We start from the raw sequence: 25,472 nt of genomic DNA on the forward strand, positions 1-25,472 counted from the left end.
ATACCCACTGACTGTTCTATAATAGACACTGACTGTTCTATAATAGACACTGACTGTTCTATAATACCCACTGACTGTTCTACAATAGACACTGATTGTTCTATAATACCCACTGACTGTTCTATAATACCCACTGACTGTTCTATAATACCCACTGACTGTTCTATAATACCCACTGACTGTTCTATAATACCCACTGACTGTTCTATAATACCAACTGACTGTTCTATAATACCCACTGACTGTTCTATAATAGACACTGACTCTTCTATAATACCCACTGTTCTATAATAGACACTGACTGTTCTATAATAGACACTGACTGTTCTATAATACCCACTGACTGTACTATAATAGACACTGACTGTTCTATAATACCCACTGACTGTTCTATAATAGACACCGACTGTTCTATAATACCCACTGACTGTTCTACAATAGACACTGACGGTTCTACAATAGACACTGACTGTTCTACAGTAGACACTGACTGTTCTATAATAGACACTGACTGTTCTATAATACCCACTGACTGTTCTACAATAGACACTGACTGTTCTATAATACCCACTGACTGTTCTATAATACCAACTGACTATTCTATATTACCCACTGACTGTACAATAATAGACACTGACTGTTCTATAATACCCATTGACTGTTCTATAATAGACACTGACTGTTCTATAATACCCACTGATTGTTCTACAATAGACACTGACGGTTCTATAATACCCACTGACTGTTCTATAATAGACACTGACTGTTCTATAATACCCACTGACTGTTCTATAATACCCACTGACTGTTCTATAATATCCACTGACTGTTCTATAATAGACACTGACTGTTCTATAATACCCACTGACTGTTCTATAATAGACACTGACTGTTCTATAATAGACACTGACTGTTCTACAATAGACACTGATTGTTCTATAATACCCACTGACTGTTCTATAATACCAACTGACTGTTCTATAATACCAACTGACTGTTCTATAATACCCACTGACTGTACTATAATAGACACTGACTGTTCTATAATACCCACTGACTGTTCTATAATACCCACTGACTGTTCTATAATACCCACTGACTGTTCTACAATAGACATTGATGGTTCTACAATAGACACTGATTGTTCTACAATAGACACTGACTGTTCTATAATAGACACTGACTGTTCTATAATAGACACTGACTGTTCTACAATAGACACTGACTGTTCTACAATAGACACTGACTGTTCTACAATAGACACTGACTGTTCTATAATAGACACTGACTGTTCTATAATACCCACTGACTGTTCTATAATACCCACTGACTGTTCTATAATACCCACTGACTGTTCTACAATAGACACTGACTGTTCTATAATACCCACTGACTGTTCTATAATACCCACTGGCTGTTCTATAATAGACACTGACTGTTCTATAATAGACACTGACTGTTCTATAATAGACACTGGCTGTTCTACAATAGACACTGACTGTTCTACAATAGACACTGACTGTTCTATAATACCCACTGACTGTTCTATAATACCAACTGACTGTTCTATAATACCTACTGACTGTTCTATAATAGACACTGACTGTTCTATAATAGACACTGACTGTTCTACAATAGACACTGACTGTTCTATAATACCCACTGACTGTTCTATAATACCCACTGACTGTTCTATAATACCCACTGACTGTTCTATAATACCCACTGACTGTTCTATAATACCCACTGACTGTTCTACAATAGACACTGACTGTTCTATAATACCCACTGACTGTTCTACAATAGACACTGACGGTTCTATAATACCCACTGACGGTTCTATAATACCCACTGACTGTTCTACAATAGACACTGATGGTTCTATAATAGACACTGACGGTTCTATAATAGACACTGACGGTTCTATAATAGACACTGACTGTTCTATAATACCTACTGACTGTTCTACAATAGATACTGTGTTCTATAATACCCACTGACTGTTCTATAATAGACACTGACTGTTCTATAATACCCACTGACTGTTCTACAATAGACACTGACTGTTCTATAATACCCATTGACTGTTCTATAATAGACACTGACTGTTCTATAATACCCACTGATTGTTCTACAATAGACACTGACGGTTCTATAATACCCACTGACTGTTCTATAATAGACACTGACTGTTCTATAATACCCACTGACTGTTCTATAATAGACACTGACTGTTCTATAATAGACACTGACTGTTCTATAATACCCACTGACTGTTCTATAATATCCACTGACTGTTCTATAATAGACACTGACTGTTCTATAATACCCACTGACTGTTCTATAATAGACACTGACTGTTCTATAATAGACACTGACTGTTCTACAATAGACACTGATTGTTCTATAATACCCACTGACTGTTCTATAATACCAACTGACTGTTCTATAATACCAACTGACTGTTCTATAATACCCACTGACTGTACTATAATAGACACTGACTGTTCTATAATACCCACTGACTGTTCTATAATACCCACTGACTGTTCTATAATACCCACTGACTGTTCTACAATAGACATTGATGGTTCTACAATAGACACTGATTGTTCTACAATAGACACTGACTGTTCTATAATAGACACTGACTGTTCTACAATAGACACTGACTGTTCTACAATAGACACTGACTGTTCTACAATAGACACTGACTGTTCTATAATAGACACTGACTGTTCTATAATACCCACTGACTGTTCTATAATACCCACTGACTGTTCTATAATACCCACTGACTGTTCTACAATAGACACTGACTGTTCTATAATACCCACTGACTGTTCTATAATACCCACTGGCTGTTCTATAATAGACACTGACTGTTCTATAATAGACACTGACTGTTCTATAATAGACACTGGCTGTTCTACAATAGACACTGACTGTTCTACAATAGACACTGACTGTTCTATAATACCCACTGACTGTTCTATAATACCAACTGACTGTTCTATAATACCTACTGACTGTTCTATAATAGACACTGACTGTTCTATAATAGACACTGACTGTTCTACAATAGACACTGACTGTTCTATAATACCCACTGACTGTTCTATAATACCCACTGACTGTTCTATAATACCCACTGACTGTTCTATAATACCCACTGACTGTTCTATAATACCCACTGACTGTTCTACAATAGACACTGACTGTTCTATAATACCCACTGACTGTTCTACAATAGACACTGACGGTTCTATAATACCCACTGACGGTTCTATAATACCCACTGACTGTTCTACAATAGACACTGATGGTTCTATAATAGACACTGACGGTTCTATAATAGACACTGACGGTTCTATAATAGACACTGACTGTTCTATAATACCTACTGACTGTTCTACAATAGATACTGTGTTCTATAATACCCACTGACTGTTCTATAATAGACACTGACTGTTCTATAATACCCACTGACTGTTCTACAATAGACACTGACTGTTCTATAATACCCACTGACTGTTCTATAATAGACACTGACTGTTCTATAATAGACACTGACTGTTCTACAATAGACGCTGACTGTTCTACAATAGACGCTGACTGTTCTATAATACCCACTGACTGTTCTATAATAGACACTGACTGTTCTACAATAGACACTGACTGTTCTATAATACCCACTGACTATTCTATAACAGACACTGACGGTTCTACAATAGTCACTGACTGTTCTATAATACCCACTGACTGTTCCCATTCTCCCATTCCATTCTCTCAGTTCCTTTGCCTCCGTTGCATCTGTTCGGGTGATGCCACTTTCCAAAACGGTGCTTCTGACATGTCTTCCTTCTTCCTTAACCGAGGTTTCCCCCCAACTGTGGTTGACAGAGCCCTTAACCATGTCTGACCCATCTCCCACGCCTCTGCCCTCACCCCTTCCCCTCCCTTCAGAACCATGATAGGGTCACCCTTGTCCTCACTTTTCACCCCACCAGCCTCTGCATTCAAAGTATCATCTTCTGCCACTTCCACCAACTCCAGCATGATGCCACCACCAGACACATCTTCCCCTCACCCACCCTGTCAGCATTCCATGGGGACCATTCCCCCCGGGAACCCGGTCCACTCCTCCATCACCCCCAACACCTCATCCCACTCACACGGCACCTTCCCATGCAATTGCAGAAGGTGCAACATCTACCCCTGTACCTCCCCCCTCCTCACCGACCAAGGGTCCAAACACTACTTTCAGGTGAAGCAGCATTTCACTTGCACCTCCTTCAATTTAGTCGACTGCATTCGCTGCTCCCAATGCGGTCTCCTCTTCACTGGAGAGGCCAAACACAGACTGGATGACTGCTTTGTGGAACACCTTTGGTCTGTCCGCAAGCATGTCCCAGACCTCCATGTCGCTTGCCATTTCAACACACCACCCTGCTCTCATGCCCACATGTCCATCCTTGGCCTGCTGCAATGTTCCAGTGAAGCTCAACACAAACTGGAAGAAGAGCACCTCATCTTCCGATTAGGCACTTTACAGCCTTCCGGACTGAATATTGAGTTCAACAACTTCAGATCATGAACTCTCTGCTCCATCCTCACCCGCTTTTTGATCCCCTTTTATCAATGTTCATTTTCATTTTTATTTTTTATCCACTTATTTTTATTTTTATTTATTTTCATTTTTATTCATTGTTTTAACCCCACCTTGTATCCTATTTTCAACCACTTTTCCCACCACAGTCCCCTCCCCCGTCCGACCCCCACCAGGCCCATCTGTCACTTGCTCATATTGTTCTTTCCAGAGTGCTTACCCTTGTCCTGCTATTATCCACATTCTGCTTTCTTACCTTAATGCCACCATCAGCACCTCCTTTAGCCAGAACCGATATCATTAACACCCCCTTTGTCCTTTTATCCATGACATCTGTGTCAATCTCTCCTTTGCCCCCACCTATAGCTTACCTTCTATCCAGCTTCACCTGCCCCACCCACCTTAAACAGTATAAATTTCATCACATTTTTATTTCTCTTTAGCTCAGAAGAAGTCTTAACATTGAGTTCAACAACTTCAGACCATGAACTCCCTCCTCCATCTTCACCCCTTTTTTAATCCCTTTTTAAAAAATTTATTTTTATCTTTATTCACTTATTTTTATATTTATTCATCTTTTTATCTGCATTTTTAATCCCTTTTCAACTGCTGCCTCCCCCACCCTTCCCCAAAAAGGGCTATCTGTTACTTGTTCTATGTTGTTCTTTCACAGAGTGCAGACCCTTGTTCTGCTATTACCACATTCTGCTATCTGACCTTTATGCCATTATCAGCACCTCCTTTAGTCTTCAGCACTACCATTAACACTCCCTTTGTCTTGTGTCCATAACATCTTTGTCAATCTCTCCTTAGACCCCACCTATCGCTGGCCTTCTATCCAGCTTCACCTGCTCCAAGCACCTTAAACAGTATAAATTCCATCTCATTTATACTTCTCTTTAGCTCTGAAGAAGAATCATATGGACTTGAAACGTTAACTCTGTTTCTCTCTCCACAGATGCTGTCAGACCTGCTGAGTTTTTCCAGCATTTTCTGTTTTTATATCAGATTTCTAGCATTCGCAGCATTTTGTATTTATCTTAGTTCTGTAGTAAGTACTGACTGTTCTATAATAGAAAATGACGGTTCTATATTGGACACTGACTGTTCTATAATACACACTGACTGTTCTATAATACACACTGACTGTTCTATAATACACGCTGACTGGTCTATAATATGCACTGACTGTTCTATTGTTATGACGTGGCAGATAATGTGTGCCAGGTGGATCAAATCCAGGAGCGAAACTTGATCGCGCTTTCACATCGCTTTTGCAATTTGTATTTATTTCGAGATGCGTGCACCGAATTCAGAAGTAATAAGTCCACCAAGACTTTTAGATTTCTTATTAACAAAAGAAAAGATTTCAAGCACATACAAGGGCTACAAATTACCACTCTCATAACTCCTAAAATCCCCAATTAATTTGACTCCCAGTTACACCCCCTTTAAGGCAATGGTCCAAAAATAGATTTTAGATTTTAAACAGATCCAGCACATTAACACAATACCCTGGACAGTGGAATTCCAAATGGCTTTCTCCTCCAGCTTCAGTTTCAGTAGGCAGCAGACTTATGCACAAATACTGGAGGCTTCATTAAGGCCATTTCACACGTTTCTGTTAGATCTCACAATGCCTTCTCCTGACACATAGCTTCATTCTCCTTTATATATGTTTATCTCTTCTTAATATGTAAATTCTATTGTTTCATAAGTCTTTGAAACTGTATCTCACTTCTAACATAAAAACTTTCATGTTGTCACTGTATATTGTCAGTAACCCTTGGGAAAAAATAAACAAATTCCTTAGCTTGCTTGTCTGGCTATTTGTAAACAGACTGAGCTCCCTTTGAAATCCAAACCCCCCTTCACCTATCTAAAAATGCAAATTCTCTTCACATCGTACATGCTATGCCAGCATCCATGTTTACTCATTAGCATGTCAAGCACCTAGCTTCTTTTGATGAGTCAAAGCCTGCAGACTATTTGGCTCCAAATCTAATTAAATCACACACAGATAGACCCAACTACTTATCCCCCATAAATCGACTTTACAGTAAACCAGAAAAATGTTATGAAAATTATTATATTTTCATGACACCTCCCTCCTTATGAGAAAATGAACCATCACAACTTAAAAAAAGGTTTCATTTTCTTAACCAATCTTACACTACCTACTATACTTATCTATATACCCAAACTATTACATTACTAGATGCATGCATTTGTATAACAATACATATACAGACCCTTGGTATCAACAGAGGTCATTTCAGTCCAGTGTCCAGGTTTTAAATGTCCAATTTGCCTTTGAGTTTTAAACTCTCAACAATGCACCTGCAATTAAATTCTCTCATCCAGGAACATGTATAATCTGTAGATTAAATGGTTGCAGTAATAAACTCCATCTCAAGAGCCTTGCACTTCGGTCTCAAAATATGACCATAAGTTTTAATGGATTGTGGTCTGTATAAACAATTGTTTCTGGTGAATTGTTTGTAATATAAACCTTGAAATGCTGCAATGCTAAAACCAGACCCAGAGTCTCCTTTTTGATCATTGGATATTTTCTATGTTGTACAATCAACTTTCAAGAAAAATACCCATTTGGTTTCTCAATTCCAGTTTCATCTTCTTGCAACAGTACTGCCCCAATGCCTAAATCACTCACATTAATGACCAACTTAAATTGCTTGGCATAATTGGGTGCTGCCAAAACTGGTATCATAGTCAATACAGTTTTTAAACTGTCAAATGATTCTGACACTCCTGTGTCCATTGAAACTTTTTGTTTTTTAATAGTTCAGTCAATGGAGCAACCACACTGCTAAAGTTTGGTACAAATTTCCGATAAAACCCACTCATGCCAAGAAATCTCAAAACTTCTCATTTTATTGTAGGCACGGGGAAATTCCCAATAGCCTTGACTTTCACATCTCTCGGAGCCACCTTACCATGTCCAATGGTATGGCTTAGATATGTAACTTGTACTTTTGAAAGTTCACTTTTAGCCAAGTTCTTCACCAAATTAGCCTCTTGTAGTCGATTAAATAATTCTTCCAGATGTTGTAAATGCTCCTCCAATGTTGGACTGAAAACTATCAAGTCATCAATATAAACAGCACGATTGCTCAGTCCGGTAATTACTTTGTTTGTCAGTCTTTGAAATGTTGCTGGTGCATTTCTCATACCAAACAGCATGACTTTAAACTGATATAGTCCATCTGGTGTCAAAAAAGCCGATATCTCCTTTGCCCTCTCCAACAACGGTACTTGCCAATATCCTCTCAGCAAGTCAATCTCTGTGATAAACTTTGATTGTCCCACTTTCTCAATACAATCTTCCAACCATGGTATAGGATATGAATCCACTTTTGTCACCACATTCACTTTTCGATAGTCCACACACAGTCTTTGTGTTCTACCCAGATTCTGTACCTTCACAATACGCAAACTCCAGTTACTGCAACTAGACTCAATGATATCATTTTGAAGCATGAATTCAATTCCTTTCTGTACTCGTGATAACTTTGCTGAACTTAATCTATAAGGATGTTGCCATTTTGGAAGTGAATCTTCTACACTCACATCATGTGTAGCTAAATTTGTCCTCCCTAGCTTATTCCCACAAATAGCTTTATGTGACTGCAATAGCTTCTCCAAATCACTTTGACACTTGTCTGGAAAGTAACTCAATATTACATTTAAGTTTTCAAGTATCCCCTCATTATCCAATTTGATTAGTGGAAAATATTATGAAAATTATTATATTTTCATTAAATTTATAATAAACAATGACTGTTCTATAATAGACATTGACTGTTCTTAAAAACACTTATTATTCGATAATACACATTGACTATTCTATAATAGACAATAACTGTTCCAAAATAGACACTGTTCTATAATACTGTTCTATAATAGACATTGATTGTTCTATAATACGCACTGACTGTTCTATAATAGACAATGATAGTTCTAAACTGGACAGTGACTTTTGTTTAATAAACACTGACCGTTCTACAATACATACTGACTATTCTGTAAAAGACAATGACTGTTCTATACTAGACATTGACTGTTCTATAAAACAACTGACTGATCTATAATACATACTGAGTGTTCTATAAAAGACACTGACTGTTCTACAGTGCAGACTTACTGATCTATAATACACACTGACTATTCTATAATAGACACAAACTGTTCTATAATACACACTGACGGTTCTGTAGTACATGCTGAGTGTTATATATAATAGACACTAAGTGTTTTATAATAAGCACTCACTGTTCTATAATACGTACTGACCGTTCTATAATACATATTGACTGTTCCATAACACCACTAACTGTTCTACAATACACACTGACTGTTCTATAATACACACTAATTGTTCTATAATAGACAATGGCTGTTCCACAATACACACTGACTTTTCTGTTATGCGCACTGGCTGTTCTTTAATATGCACTGATGGTTCTATAATACCCGCTGACTGTTCTATAATAGACAATGACTTCTTTAAGGTACACTGGCTGTTCTATAATAGGCAGTGACTGCTCTATAATAGATAATGACTCCTATGTCTTATGGTCTTATGGACTATTCTATAATAGACAATGACTGTTCTATAATACACACTGACTATTATAGGAATATCAAATGTTACGGGGAGAAGGCGGAAGAATGGGGTTGAGAAACTTATCAGCCATGATTGAATGGCGGAGCAAACTCGATGGGCCGAATAGCGTAATTTCTGCTTCTATGTCTTATGGTCTTATGGACTATTCTATAATAGACAATGACTGTTCTATAATACACACTGACTGTTCCATAACACACACTGACTGTTCCATAACACACACTGACTGTTCTATAATACGCACTGACTGTTCTATAATAGACAATGATTGTTCTATAATACACACTGACTGTTCCATAACACACACTGACTGTTCTATAATAGACAATGATTGTTCTATAATAGGACAGCGACTGTTCTATAATAGACAATGACTTCTATAATACACACTATTCTATAAAACACGCTGACTGTTCTATAATAGACAATGACTGTTCCACAATACACACTGACAGTTCTGTAATACGCGCTGACTCTTCTGTAATATGTACTGACAGTTCTATGATACACACTGACTGTTCTATTATAGACAGTGACTGTTCTATAATAGACAATGACTTCTATAATACACTGTACTCTATAATACACACTGACAGTTCTATAATTGACCGGGACTGTTCGATAATATACACCGACTGTTCCAGAATTTTACCGTCATCTTCCAGGCCCCATTGGAAGTGCTGAGCCTTTCTCAGTGCATGTTTCACGCTGGCTGGCTGTTAATTGGGCAGGCCAGCGTGAAATCACAGTCAGGGGCCAATCGCAGTCAGGGGCCAATTGCGGTCAGGGTCCATTTCCCTTCCGCTCTCGCGCTTGTCGATTGCGCATGTCCAAAGGGTGAAAATTTCAGGCCTGACTGTTCTATAATACACACTGACTGTTCTACAGTAGACACTGACTGATCTATAATATACACTGACTGTTCTATAATACACACTGACTGTTCTACAGTAGACACTGACTGATCTATAATATACACTGACTGTTCTATAATACACACTGACTGTTCTACAGTAGACACTGACTGATCTATAATATACACTGACTGATGTATAATAGACACTGACTGATCTATAATACACACTTCTGACTTCTGTAATACGCACTGACTGTTCTATAATACGCACTGAAGGTTCTATAATACACACTGACTGATCTACAATAGACACTGACTGTTCTAAAATAGTTACTGACTGATCTACAATATACACTGACTGTTCTATAATAGTTACTGATTGATCTACAATACACACTGACTTCTGTAATATGCACTGACTGTTCTATAATACGCACTGAAGGTTCTATAATACACACTGACTGATCTACAATAGATACTGACTGATCTATAATATACACTGACTGTTCTATAATAGTTACTGACTGATCTATAATACACACTTTTGACTTCTGTAATACGCACTGACTGTTCTATAATACACACTGACTGATCTACAATAGATACTGACTGATCTACACTATACACTGACTGTTCTATAATAGTTACTGACTGATCTACAATACACAGTGACTTCTGTAATACCCACTGACTGTTCTATAATAGGCACTGAAGGTTCTGTAATATACACTGACTGTTCTACAATAGACACTGACTGATCTATAATAGTTACTCACTGATCTACAATACACACTGACTTCTGTAATATGCACTGACTGTTCTATAATATGCACTGAAGGTTCTATAATACACACTGACTGATCTACAATAGACACTGACTGATCTACAATAGACACTGACTGATCTACAATATATACTGACTATTCTATAATATACACTGACTGTTCTACAACAAACACTGACTGATCTACAATATACACTGACTGATCTACAATATACACTGACTGTTCTATAATATACACTGGCTGATCTATAATACACACTGACTTTTCTATAATATACACTGACTGATCTACAATAAACACTGACTGATCTACAATATACACTGACTGTTCTACAATAGACACTGACTGTTCTACAATAGACACTGACTGATCTATAATACACACTGACTGTTCTATAATAGACACTGACTGTTCTATAATATACACTGACTGATACATTAGACACTGACTGATCTGTAATATACACTGACTGATCTACAATAGACTCTGACTGATCTATAATATACACTGATTGTTCTATAATAGTTACTGACTGTTCTCTAAAAACACCGACTTCGATAATACACATCGACTGTTCTATAATATGCACTGATTGTCATATAATATGCACGGACTGTTCTTTAATACATACTGACTGTTCTATAACTCTCACTGACTGTTCTACAAAACTCACTGACTTCTGTAATACACACTGACTTCTGTAATACACACTGAAGGTTTTATAATACACACTGGCAGTTCTATAATAGACACTGACTGTTCTAAAATAGACAATGACTGTTATATAATAGTCAATGACTTCTATAATACACACTATTCTATAATACACACTGACTGTTCTATGATAGACACTGATGGCTCGATAATACACATTGACTGCCTATAATATGTACTGACTGTTCTGTAATAGACAATGAGTGTTCTATAGTAGACACTGATTGTTCTGTAATAGATAAGGAGTGTTCTATAATAGACACTGACTGTTCTGTAATAGACAATGAGTGTTCTATAATAGACACTGACTGTTCTGTAATAGACAATGAGTGTTCTATAATAGACACTGACGGTTCTGTAATAGACAATGAGTGTTCTATAATAGACACTGACTGTTCTGTAATAGACAATGAGTGTTCTATAATAGACACTGACTGTTCTGTAATAGACAATGAGTGTTCTATAATAGACACTGACTGTTCTGTAATAGACAATGAGTGTTCTATAGTACACACTGACTGTCCTATAGTACGCACTGACTGCCCTATAGTACGCACTATCCTATAGTACGCACTGACTGCCCTATAGTACGCACTGTCCTATAATACACACTGACTGTCCTATAGTACACTGACTGTCCTATAGTACACTGTCCTATAATACGCACTGATTGTCCTATAGTACACACTGACTGTCCTATAGTACACACTGTCCTACAGTACGCACTGTCCTATAGTACACACTGACTGTCCTATAGTACACACTGACTGTCTTATAATACACACTGACTGTCCTATAGTACACACTGTCCTATAGTACGCACTGACTGTCCTATAGTATGCACTGTCCTATAATATGCACTGACTGTCCTATAGTACACACTAACTGCCCTATAGTACCCACTGTCCTATAATACGCACTGACTGTCCTATAGTACACACTAACTGCCCTATAGTACGCACCGTCTGTCCTATAGTACGCACTATCTGTCCTATAGTACGCACTGTCTGTCCTATAGTACCCACTGTCCTATAGTACACGCTGACTGCCCTATAGTACGCACTGTCTGTCCTATGGTACGCACTGACTGTCCTATAGTACGCACTGACTGTCCTATAGTACACACTGTCCTATAATACGCACTGACTGTCCTATAGTACACACTGACTGTCCTATAGTACACACTATCCTATAATATGCACTGACTGTCCTATAGTACACACTTACTGTCCTATAGTACACACTGACTGTCCTATAGTACACACTGTCCTATAGTACACACTGACTGTCCTATAATATGCACTGACTGTCCTATAGTACACACTGACAGTCCTATAGTACACACTGTCCTATAATACGCACTGACTGTCCTATAGTACACACTGACTGCCCTATAGTACACACTGACTGCCCTATAGTACGCACTGACTGCCCTATAGTACGCACTGTCTGTCCTATAGTACGCACTGACTGCCCTATAGTACGCACTGACTGCCCTATAGTACGCACTGTCTGTCCTATAGTACGCACTGACTGCCCTATAGTATGCACTGTCTGCCCTATAGTACGCACTGACTGCCCTATAGTACACACTGACTGCCCTATAGTACGCACTGTCTGTCCTATAGTACACACTGACTGTCCTATAGTACGCACTGTCTGTCCTATAGTACGCACTGTTCTATAGTACACACTGACTGTCCTATAGTACACACTGACTGTCCTATAGTACGCACCTTCTGTCCTATAGTACACACTGTCCTATAATGCACAATGAGTATTCTATTAAAGAGCTGATTGTTCTATAATACACACTGACTGTTCTATAATATGCACTGATGGTTCTGTAATACATGCGGAGTGTCATATATAATGGACACTTTTTTATAATAAGCATTCACTGTTGCTATAATACACTGTTTTTCGTAGACACTGACTGTTCTATATTGCACACTGTCTGTTCTATAATACACACTGATTGTTCTATAAATCACCCATCAAGGCAGCATTTGACAGAGTGTGGCATCAAGGAGCTCTAGCAAAACTGGAGTCAATGGGAATCAGGGGGAAAGCTCACCGCTGGTTGGAGTCATACCCAGCACAAAGGAAGATGGTTGTGGTTGTTAGAGGTGAATCATCTCAGCTCCAGGACATCACTGCAGGAGTTCCTCAGGGTAGTGTCCTTGGCCCAACCATCTTCAGCTGCTTCATCGATGACCTTCCTTCCATCAAAACGTCAGAAGTGGGGATGTTCGCTGATGATTGCACAATGTTCAGCATCATTCGCGACTCCTCAGATACTGAAGCAGTCCATGTCCAAATGCCAGGACAATATCCAGGCTTGGGCTGACAAGAGGCAAGTAACATTCATGCCACACAAGTGCCAGGCAATGACCATCTCCAACAAAAGAGAATCTAACCACCGTTGCTTGACATTCAATAGCATTACCATCACTGAAACCCCAACTGTCAACATCCTGGGGGATACCATTGACCAGAAACTGAACTGGATCAGCCATATAAATCATGTGGGTACAAGAGCAGGTCAGAGGCTAGGAATCGTGCAGTGAGTAATTCACCTCCTGACTCCCCAAAGCCTGCCCACCATCTACAAGGCACAAGTCAGGATTGATACAGAATATTCCCCACTTGCCTGGGTGAGTGCAGCTCCCACAACACTCAAGATGCTCAACACTGTCCAGGACAAACTGCTGCAACTCACCAAGGCTCCTACAGAGCACCTCCCAAACTCGCAACCTCAACCGCTTAGAAGGACAAGGGCAGCAGATAGATGGGAACACCACCACCTGCAAGTTCCCCTCCAAGCCACTCACCATCCTGACTTGGAAATATATCACCATTCTGTCACTGGGTCAAAATCCTGGCACTCCTTTCCTAACAGCACTGTGGGTGTACCTACACCACAGGGACTGCAGCGGTTCAAGAAGGCAGCTCACCACCACCTTCTCAAGGGCAATTAGCGATGGGCAATAAATGTTGGCCCAGCCAGCGAAGCCCACATCCCATGAGGGTTTAATTAGATTAAAATCTGGCCATTGCAATGGTGACAAAGATATGCAAGCATTGGGAAGGGTCAGTGAAGGGCAGCTATACAGAGAGCAGGGATTCAGTACCTGGGTTGTAAGGAGAAACTGCAGATGCTGGAAATGCTTGCAATGGACTAGAGAAGTTTCAAGCGATAATGTTATTGGTTTTTAAAATCTTCAAGGGCAAGAAATGGCTTCCTATATCTGTACAATAACAGTCATGTCAAAGTAATTAGTTGTATGCAAAGCATTTTGAGGCACTGGGGAGACCAGTAAGATGCAGATAAATACAAATCCTTTCTTTAATTCAAATTGTGGGATGGATTAATATCAATGGGGAAAAGCCCGTAGGAGTATTGACACTTCACTCACACAGAGGCTCAGTATTTGTTTTGCCAGAATTCAGTCAATTAATAAACAGAGTTGCCTCTCTCCCTCTCAATAACCAGGGATGTGGCCTTTGTCCAGACACAAATTTCAAAGCACCTTTTGTGTTTTCAATGAGGTCAAATGTACAGCTTCTCACAGCAAATGCCAAGGATTCAGAATAAGTGCAAACAATTGATGGGCTCTTTCATATAGGGAACCAGGGAAAGGGAGACAGGACCACCCTTGTCTACAACCCCTACCCCATTCAGCCATCCACTTCAGCTAGTGTCAGGATGGAGCTAAATCTAAGGTAGGACTTCTCCCATTAATGGGAGAGCTCGAGAAGCCAAATTGAGGGAGACACAGTCAAGCAGAGGTTCTGTGTTTGGGTTAGAGGGGAAATACTCCTCAGCTACATGAAGTGAAGAGGTGGCAGAATGGTGAATCCTCAGACAGCTGAGGTACAAACAGCCTTCAGGTTTGCCATGGTACATGAGTCCTCTCCCTATGCCTCCTGATCTTTAATGCCAGCCTGGGACACACATACACTTTCTCCTTCATTGGGAACTGTCCTCCTTACAGTAGAGTAGGAGTGCTCTGGGGAGGTGGGGGAGGGTGAACAGCCAGCATTCATGCTGCATCTTGGTACCAATGACATAGGTAGAAAGAGGGATGTGGTCTAACAGGCAAAGTTTAGGGAGGTGCGAAGGAAACTAGCAAGCAGGACCTCAAAGGTAGTAATCTCTGGATTACTCCCAGTACCATGCACAAGCGAGTATAAAAATAGGATGTACGAATGTCTGGTTGGACAGATGGTGCAGGACGGAGAGCTTTAAAGTCGTGGGCCATTGGGATCAGTTCTGGGGGACGTGGGAGCTGTACAGGCCGGAGGAGTTGTACCTGAACAAACCTGGGACCAACGTCCTTGTGAGGCAATGTGCTAGTGCTATTGGGGATGGTTTAAACTCTCTAGGAGGCAATATTAGAGAGGAAAGATGCACAGAGAATTGGCAGAAATAGATAGCATTGGAGTAGGAAATAGTAAGGTGGTATCAGAGTCAGAGGGAATGTAATACAGTCCAAATTAGCTTTATTGTGCATGTATGTGAATGTGCAGAGTGTGGTTAAACAAAAGGGTTGGTGAACTGCAGATGCAGATAGCCATGTGGAAATATGATGTTATGGCGATAATGGAGACCTGGCTCAAAGAAGGGCAGGTCTGGGTACTAAACATTCCTGGAAACAAGGTGTTCAGAAAAGATAGGGACAGAAAGAAAGGAGGAGGGGTGGCTGAATCGATTACAGTGCTGGAGAGAGAGGATGTCTCAGAGGGGTCAAGAAGGACAAAATCTATTTGGTTAGAGCTAAGAAACAATAGAGCTACCATTACATTGCTCAGTGAATTCTATAGGCCACCAACTAGTGGGAAGGATGTAGGGGAACAAATTTACAAGGAAATTACAGAAAGGTGTCAGAATTATAGAATAGTTATAATGGGAGACTCCATTTATCCTAATACAGACTGGGATAGTAACAATGCAAAAAGCAGAGAGGGGCAAGAGTTTCTAGAGTGTGTTCAGGGGAATTTTTTCCATCAGCATGTTTCCAACGAGGAAGAAGGCATTGCAGGACCTGGTTCTTGGGAATAAGGTGGGTCAAGTGGGTCAAGTGTCAGGAGGAGAAAATATAGGGGACAATGATCATTATATCATAAGGTTCAGTTCAGCAATGGAAAAGGACAAGGAGCAATGCAGACTAAGAATAATTAACTGGGGCAAAACCAGCTTCAATGGGGTGAGAATGGGTCTGGACCAGAGAAATTGGAATCAAAGGTTGGCAGGCAAAACAGTAACTGAACAATGGGCTGCCTTTAAAGAAGAGATAGTTCAGGCACAGTCAAGGTACGTTCCCACGAGGGGGAAAGGCAGGGCAAACAAATCCAGAGCTCCTTGGATGGCAGAAGAGATAGAAAGTAAGATGAAACAGATAAAAGGTGCATATGACAAATGTCAGGTGGAGAATATGAGGAGACACTGGCAGCTAACATAAAAGGAAATCCAAAAGTTCTCTATAAGCATATAAATAGTAAAACGATGGTAAAAGGCAGAGTGCGCACAATTATGTAGCCAAGGGAGGATTCACAGAACAAAGCGGCATGACTGTGGTAGTAAATGCATCTGTATTTACCAAGGAAGAAGATGCTATCCAAATCTTGGTCAAAAATGTGGTGTTGAGACACTAGATAAAGGAAGTGTTGATAGGTTATCTGTACTTAAAGTTGATAAGGCACCGGGACCGGATGAGATACATCCAAGGATACTGAGGGAAGTACAGGTGGAAATTGTGGAGGCACTGACCATCATCTTCCAGTCTCAGGGGTGGTGCCAGAGGACAAGGGAATTGCAAATGTTACAACTCTTGCTCAAAAAAGGGTGTAAATATAAGCCGAGCAACTGCTGGCCAGTCAGTTTAACCTCAGTGGTGAGGAAGCTTCTAGAAACGACAATTCGGGATTAAATTAACAGTCACTTAGATAAATACAGGGGTCTGAGTGCAACTCGCATGGAGTGCAGCTTGGACAGAGTGAGAGGCTGGGAGTTTCGTGAGTGAGGGAATCTTAAGGGTTAATCTCTTTCTAAAAATCTAGTCTTGTTTACATTTAGCATTTAACTAAAATTTAATGTTTACGGTAAGCTTTAAGCAGGGACAAACAAGCTCTGTACTGGAGAGCAGCTGTGATGAGTTAATTAGATAGTTAGTTTAATCCGGTTTCTGTAGCTGCAGAAGTGTTGACTCTTTAAGTCTCAGGTAGTATGAATACAGGGGTCTGAGTGCAGCTTGGATAGCGTGAGAAACTGGGAGTTTGACGAAGTTGAAGAGTTTGATGACATTCGATTGAACACGTGGCTGGAGAACTGGTGTAGGAGGGGAGGGCATCAGATTTCTGGGAGATGTTGCTTTCTTTTTCTACCTTTTACAGCCTCCAGTATTTGGTTCTTACTTCAGTACAGGGGGAAGAAGCTGACTGATGAGTAACAGGCAAGTTATTCTACTTAAAATAAATAATTTGTGAAGTTATGGTATGGGAGGGTAGCTCAGCTGAGTGGAATGTGCATCCTGTGACATGCGGAAGTCATGGGCGCACCATGTGTCCTAGACTTACACATCTGCAGGTAGTGTCACTGCAGGCCAGTCAGAAGCTCGGGCTCTGGGTTTTGGAGTCGTTGCAGTGCATCACGAGGCAGAGAAGTACGTGGATAGCATGTTTAAGGAGGTGGTCACACTGCAGGTTAGGAGCATGCAGACAGAGAGGGAATGGGTGACTGCCAGGCAGTCTAAGAGAACCAGACAGGTAGTGCAGGAGCTCCCCAAGTCAATCTCGCTTGCTAGCCAGTGTTCCATTTCGTATACTGGTGAGGGTGATGACTCCTCAGAGGAGTGCAACAAGAACCAAGTCAGTGGCACCATGGGTGACTCAGCTGTACTGGAGGGGAGAAAGAAGAGTGAAAGAGCAATAATCATAGGGATTCATTAGTTTGGGGAACAGTCAGGCAATTCTGCGGCCATAGATGGTTTGTTGCCTCCCTGGTGCCGGGGTCAAGGACGTCACAGAGTAGCTGCAGGACATTCTTCTGGGGGAGGGTGAACAGCCAGAAGTCATAGTCCACATTGGTACCAATGACATAGGTAGGAAGAGGGATGAGGTCCTGAAAGTATATTTTAAGGAATTAGGAGAGGAATTAAAAAGCAAGACCTCAAGATCTCAGGATTACTCCAAGTGCCATGTGCTAGTGAGCATAGGAATAGGAGGATTGATCGATTGGACATGTGGCTGGAGAACTGGTGTAGGAGGGAGGGCATCAGATTTCTGAGGCATTGGGACCAGTTCTGGGGCTGGTGGGACCTGTAGGGGATGGACAGGTTATAGCTTAACAGGACTGGGACTAATGCCCTCTCAGGAAGGTTTGCCAGTGAGGGAGAGTGTTTAAACTAGATTTTCAGGGGACTGGGAATCTGAAAGGGGCTCAGATTAGAGGGAAGCAAAACTAGTAACAAGAAGTAGGAAAGTGGAGAGCGAAATTAAAAGGCAGATGAAGCAAAGGCAAGCATCAAATAGGATCCGAATGTGAAAAAAGACAAGTTTAAGGGCACTCCATCTGAAAGAACACAGCATTCGCAGCCAGGTAGACAATTTGAAGGCACAAATAGAGATAAATGGGTATGATCTAATTTCCAGTACGGAGATGTGGTTACAGGGTGATCAAGACTGGGAACTGAATATCCAAGGATATTTGTCATTTCGGAAGGACAGGGGAAAAGGGGAAGGAGATGTGGTAAGGCTGTTAATAACATACAGGATCAGTACATTAGTAAGAGAGGATCGAAGGATCAAGATATAGAATCAGTTTGGTTGGAGCTAAGAAACAGCAAGAGGCAGCCAGCGTTTCTCTGTCCCTATGTTACTTGGGCATTGTGGGTTAATGAAGGAAAGCCAGTGTGGATATGTTAAGTGCAAGTCAGGGTTAACTAACTTGCTGGAGGTTTTTGATGAGGTAACAAAGCGAGTTGATGTTGAGAGCTGTTGATGGCGTACATGAACTTCCAGAAGGCATTTGATAAGGTGCTGCACAAAGACTTGTGAGCAAAGTTTGATCTCATGGAATAAAAGGGACAATAGCAACATGGATATGAAATTGGTTAAGTGACAGGAAACATCACCCCCCCCAATACCCACACCACTCCCCCAACCAGACATCACCCCCCCCACAAACACCCACACCAGCCCCCTACCAGAAATCACACCCCCCCAACACATCACCCTACCAACACCAACACCACCCCACCCCACCAGACATCACCCCCCTCAACACCCATACCATCCCCCACCAGAAATCACCCCCCAAACACATCACCCTACCAACACCCACACCACCCCACCCCACCAGACATCACCCCCCCAAGCACCCACACCACCCCACCCCACCAGACATCATCCCCCCAAACACATCACCCCCACCAACACCCATACCATGCCCCATCAGACATCACCCTCCCAAACACCCACACCACCCTGCCCCACCAGACATCACCCCCCCTCCAAACACACATACCACCCTCCCCCCACCAGACATCAGCCAAGGGCTGGAGCTTTGCAACAATCTTCAGCCAGAAGTGCCGAGTGGATGATCCATCTTGGCCTCCTCCGGAGGTCCCCAGCATCACAGATGCCAGTCTTCAGCCAATTCGATTCACACCTCGTGATATCAAGAAACAGCTGAAGGCATTGGATACTGCAAAGGCTATGGGCCCTGACAATATTCTGGCAACAGTACTGAAGACTTGTGCTCCAGAACTTGCCGCACCCCTAGCCAAGCTGTTCCAGTACAGTTACAATACTGGCATCTACCTGGCTATGTGGAAAATTGCCCAGGTATGTCCTGTACACAAAAAGCAGGACAAATCCAACCCGGCCAATCACTGCATCAGTAAAGTAATGGAAGGGGTCATCAACAGTGCTGTCAAGCAGTACTTACTCAAAAACTTGTTCACTGACACCCAGTTTGGGTTCTGCCAGGGCCACTCAGCTCCTGACCTCATTACAGCCTTGGGTCAAATATGGACAAAAGAGCTGAACTCCTGAGGTGAGGTGACATCAAGGCCGCATTTGACCGAGTGTGGCATCAAGGAGCCCGAGCAAAACTGGAGTCAATGGGAATCAAGGGGAAAACTCTCCACTGGTTGGTAGGTATGTCCTGTACACAAAAAGCAGGACAAATCCAACCCAGCCAATTACCGCCCCATCAGTCTACTCTCCATCATCAGTAAAGTAATGGAAAGTGTTGTTGACAGTGATATCAAGTGGCACTTGATTAGCTATAACCTGCTCACTGATGCCCAGTTTGGGTTCCGCCAGGGCCACTCAGCTCCTGACCTCATTACAGCCTTGGTTCCAACATGGACAAAAGATCTGAACTCCCGAGGTGAGGTGAGAGTGACTGCCCTTGACACCAAGGCCGTATTTGACAGAGTGTGGCATCAAGGAGCTCTAGCAAAACTGGAGTCAAGGGGAATCAGGGAGAAAACTCTCCACTGGTTGGAGTCATACCTAGCACAAAGGAAGATGGTTGTGGTCGTTGGAGATCAGTCATCTCAGCTCCAGGACATCACTGCAGGAGTTCCTCAGGGTAGTGTCCTCGGCCCAACCATCTTCAGCTGCTTCATCAATGACCTTCTTTCCATCATAAGGTCAGAAATGGAGATGTTCACTGATGATTGCACAATGTTCAGCACCATTCGTGACTCCTCAGATACTGAAGCAGTCCATGTCCAAATGCAGCAAGACCTGGACAATATCCAGGCTTGGGCTGACAAGTGGCAAGTAACATTCGCACCACAAAAGTGCCAGGTAATGACCATCTCCAACAAGAGAGAATCTAACCATTGCCCTTTGACATTCAATGGCATTACCATCACTGAATCCCCCACTATCACATCCTGGGGGTTATCATTGACCAGAAACTGAACTGGACTAGCCATATAAATACTGTGGCTACAAGAGCAGGTCAGAGGCTGGGAATTCTTTGACCAGTGCCCACCAGTACTGTACTCCAGTGTTATACAGCGACACATCTGTACCCACCAGTACTGTACCCCAGTGTTACACAGTGACTGACCTCTACCCACCAGTGCTGTATCCCAGTGCTATACAGTGACTGACCTGTACCCACCAGTACTGTACCCCAGTGTTGTACAGCGACAGAGCTGTACTGACCAGTACTGTACACCAGTGTTTTACAGTGACTGACCTGTACCCACCAGTACTGTACCCCAGTGTTGTACAGCGACAGAGCTGTACTGACCAGTACTGTACCCCAGTGTTTTACAGTGACAGAGCTGTACTGACCAGTACTGTACACCAGTGTTTTACAGTGACAGAGCTGTACTGACCAGTACTGTACACCAGTGTTTTACAGTGACAGAGCTGTACTGACCAATACTGTACCCCAGTGTTGTACAGTGACAGAGCTGTACCGACCAGTACTGTACACCAGTGTTTTACAGTGACAGAGCTGTACCCACCAGTACTGTACCCCAGTGTTGTACAGCGACAGAGCTGTACCGACCAGTACTGTACACCAGTGTCATACAGCGACAGAGCTGTACTGACCAGTACTGTACACCAGTGTTTTACAGTGACAGAGCTGTACTGACCAATACTGTACCCCAGTGTTGTACAGTGACAGAGCTGTACCGACCAGTACTGTACACCAGTGTTTTACAGTGACAGAGCTGTACCCACCAGTACTGTACCCCAGTGTTGTACAGCGACAGAGCTGTACCGACCAGTACTGTACACCAGTGTCATACAGCGACAGAGCTGTACTGACCAGTACTGTACACCAGTGTCGTACAGCGACACAGCTGTACTGACCAGTACTGTACACCAGTGTCGTACAGCGACACAGCTGTACTGACCAGTACTGTACACCAGTGTCGTACAGCGACAGAGCTGTACTGACCAGTACTGTACACCAGTGTCGTACAGCGACACAGCTGTACTGACCAGTACTGTACACCAGTGTCGTACAGTGACAGAGCTGTACTGACCAGTACTGTACACCAGTGTTGTACAGTGACAGAGCTGTACTGACCAGTACTGTACACCAGTGTTGTAGTGACAGAGCTGTACTGACCAGTACTGTACACCAGTGTTGTACAGTGACAGAGCTGTACTGACCAGTACTGTACACCAGTGTCGTACAGCGACAGAGCTGTACTGACCAGTACTGTACACCAGTGTCGTACAGCGACAGAGCTGTACTGACCAGTACTGTACACCAGTGTCGTACAGTGACAGAGCTGTACTGACCAGTACTGTACACCAGTGTTGTACAGTGACAGAGCTGTACTGACCAGTACTGTACACCAGTGTTGTACAGTGACAGAGCTGTACTGACCAGTACTGTACACCAGTGTTGTACAGTGACCGATCTGTTCCCACCAGTACTGTACCCGTGTCATGTGACAGACCTGTTCTCACCAGTATTTAACCCAGTGTTATTTAGAGACAGAGCTGTACTGACCAGTACTGTACACCAGTGTTTTACAGTGACAGAGCTGTACTGACCAGTACTGTACACCAGTGTTTTACAGTGACAGAGCTGTACTGACCAGTACTGTACACCAGTGTTTTACAGTGACAGAGCTGTACCCACCAGTACTGTACCCCAATGTTGTTTAGTGACAGAGCTGTACTGACCAGTACTATATACCAGAGTGTACAGTAATAGACCTGTCCCCACCAGTACTGCACCCCAGTTTCATACTGACAGACCTGTTCTCACCAGTATTGTACCCCAGTGTTTTACAGTGACAGAGCTGTACTGACCAGTACTGTATACCAGTGTTTTACAGTGACAGAGCTGTACTGACCAATACTGTATACCAGTGTTTTACAGTGACAGAGCTGTACTGACCAGTACTGTATACCAGTGTTTTACAGTGACAGAGCTGTACTGACCAATACTGTATACCAGTGTTTTACAGTGACAGAGCTGTACTGACCAGTACTGTATACCAGTGTTTTACAGTGACAGAGCTGTACTGACCAATACTGTATCCCAGTGTTTTACAGTGACAGAGCTGTACTGACCAGTACTGTATACCAGTGTTTTACAGTGACAGAGCTGTACTGACCAATACTGTATCCCAGTGTTTTACAGTGACAGAGCTGTACTGACCAGTACTGTATACCAGTGTTTTACAGTGACAGAGCTGTACTGACCAATACTGTATCCCAGTGTTTTACAGTGACAGAGCTGTACTGACCAATACTGTATACCAGTGTTTTACAGTGACAGAGCTATACTGACCAGTACTGTATACCAGTGTTTTACAGTGACAGAGCTATACTGACCAGTACTGTATACCAGTGTTTTACAGTGACAGAGCTGTACTGACCAATACTGTATACCAGTGTTTTACAGTGACAGAGCTGTACTGACCAATACTGTATACCAGTGTTTTACAGTGACAGGGCTGTACCCGCCAGTACTGTTCCCTAGTGTTGTATAGTGACAATAGATTTTTGAATTGTGTGGTATGATTCCCTCTATACAGTCGGAACGCCTCAGGGCATTAGGCTCAAGACCTGTTTCTTGCTGCTGTACAATGTATAAACCAAGCCTCGGGGGTGGGGTCTGTTGGGAACCTGCTGGGCTGGAACAATACACACTCTGATCGTATCCAGGCCATTTGTAGACTGCAGCGTCCTGTGTGACCTGGCTCACACACAGAGGGAGAGAGGGAGGGCTGGATCATATCCTGCATTGTCTAGTCCACATTTCCAAAACCCAGGCTTACTTCCTTTGGAATTAGATATCCCCAAAAAATAGTGAGAATGTGTTTGGCAGTTTTGAACAGGAAACTGGTCACAGGAGCCTGGCTGATACTGTCTCCCGATTCTATTAACCAGTGTGTTTTTTCCATTTACCATTAACCGGGGCTGCTAGTTATTGATGGGTGAACATGACTGTGGTTATTTACAGGAAGGGGAGCAATAAACTGAGCATTTTACACTTTGATACAAGTTTAACTTTACAGTAAACACCCCTTAAACCAAACAAAGAGCAAACGCTCTCCCTCCAGCTAAACTATCACTGAAGGAAGGGAACTATTCTTTAAACCGTTAGAGATTAACTGGTTATGAGAAAGAGCTGCTTGTTCCTGGGGATCTGGCTCTTACCTGAGGCAGTCTGATGGTTAAAGGGATCAGTCCCAGGAGCAGGCAGCCCCCGAACATTGCCAGAGAGAGCAGGATGATAGTGACCGCCCCGTCCATCGCTTCCGATCCCTCTGCAGCCTCCAGGCGGCCGGGCACTCAACTCCCAACCATCTCCGGCACTGCCAAACTCTCAATCAAAACTTCCCCAAACTTTCAACCCATCCACGTCGCTCACTCGCGGAATGTGGGAAAACAGCACCGCCCAGCGGGGGAGAGAGGAACTACAGAGAGAGAGAGAGAGAGAGAGAGAGAGAGCGCACCGCCCAGCGGGGGAGAGAGGAACTACAGAGAGAGAGCACCGCCCAGCGGGGGAGAGAGGAACTACAGAGAGAGAGAGAGAGAGAGCGCACCGCCCAGCGGGGGAGAGAGGAACTACAGAGAGAGAGCACCGCCCAGCGGGGGAGAGAGGAACTACAGAGAGAGAGAGAGAGAGAGCGCACCGCCCAGCGGGGGAGAGAGGAACTACAGAGAGAGAGCACCGCCCAGCGGGGGAGAGAGGAACTACAGAGAGAGAGAGAGAGCACCGCCCAGCGGGGGAGAGAGGAACTACAGAGAGAGAGAGAGAGAGAGCGCACCGCCCAGCGGGGGAGAGAGGAACTACAGAGAGAGAGCACCGCCCAGCGGGGGAGAGAGGAACTACAGAGAGAGAGGGAGCACCGC

General features: G+C 42.6%; 1 protein-coding gene across 4 annotated transcripts in view; it reads right to left on the reverse strand.

Moving 5' to 3' along the window:
- Positions 1-24,992, reverse strand: part of LOC144673712 (zinc transporter ZIP9-like) — a 60,782-nt gene extending 35,790 nt beyond the window's left edge. For all 4 annotated transcript variants that reach the window (XM_078535415.1, XM_078535414.1, XM_078535413.1 and 1 more), the window contains exon 1: positions 24,774-24,992. In XM_078535415.1, the coding sequence (XP_078391541.1) occupies positions 24,774-24,869 (96 nt within the window). In that variant the 5' untranslated portion in view covers positions 24,870-24,992. The remainder of the gene's footprint in view (positions 1-24,773) is intronic.
- Between the last annotated feature and the right edge of the window lie 480 nt (positions 24,993-25,472).

Source organism: Cetorhinus maximus, unplaced genomic scaffold (genome assembly GCF_964194155.1).
Source record: "Cetorhinus maximus unplaced genomic scaffold, sCetMax3.hap1.1 HAP1_SCAFFOLD_442, whole genome shotgun sequence".
Taxonomy (NCBI): Eukaryota; Metazoa; Chordata; class Chondrichthyes; order Lamniformes; family Cetorhinidae; genus Cetorhinus; species Cetorhinus maximus.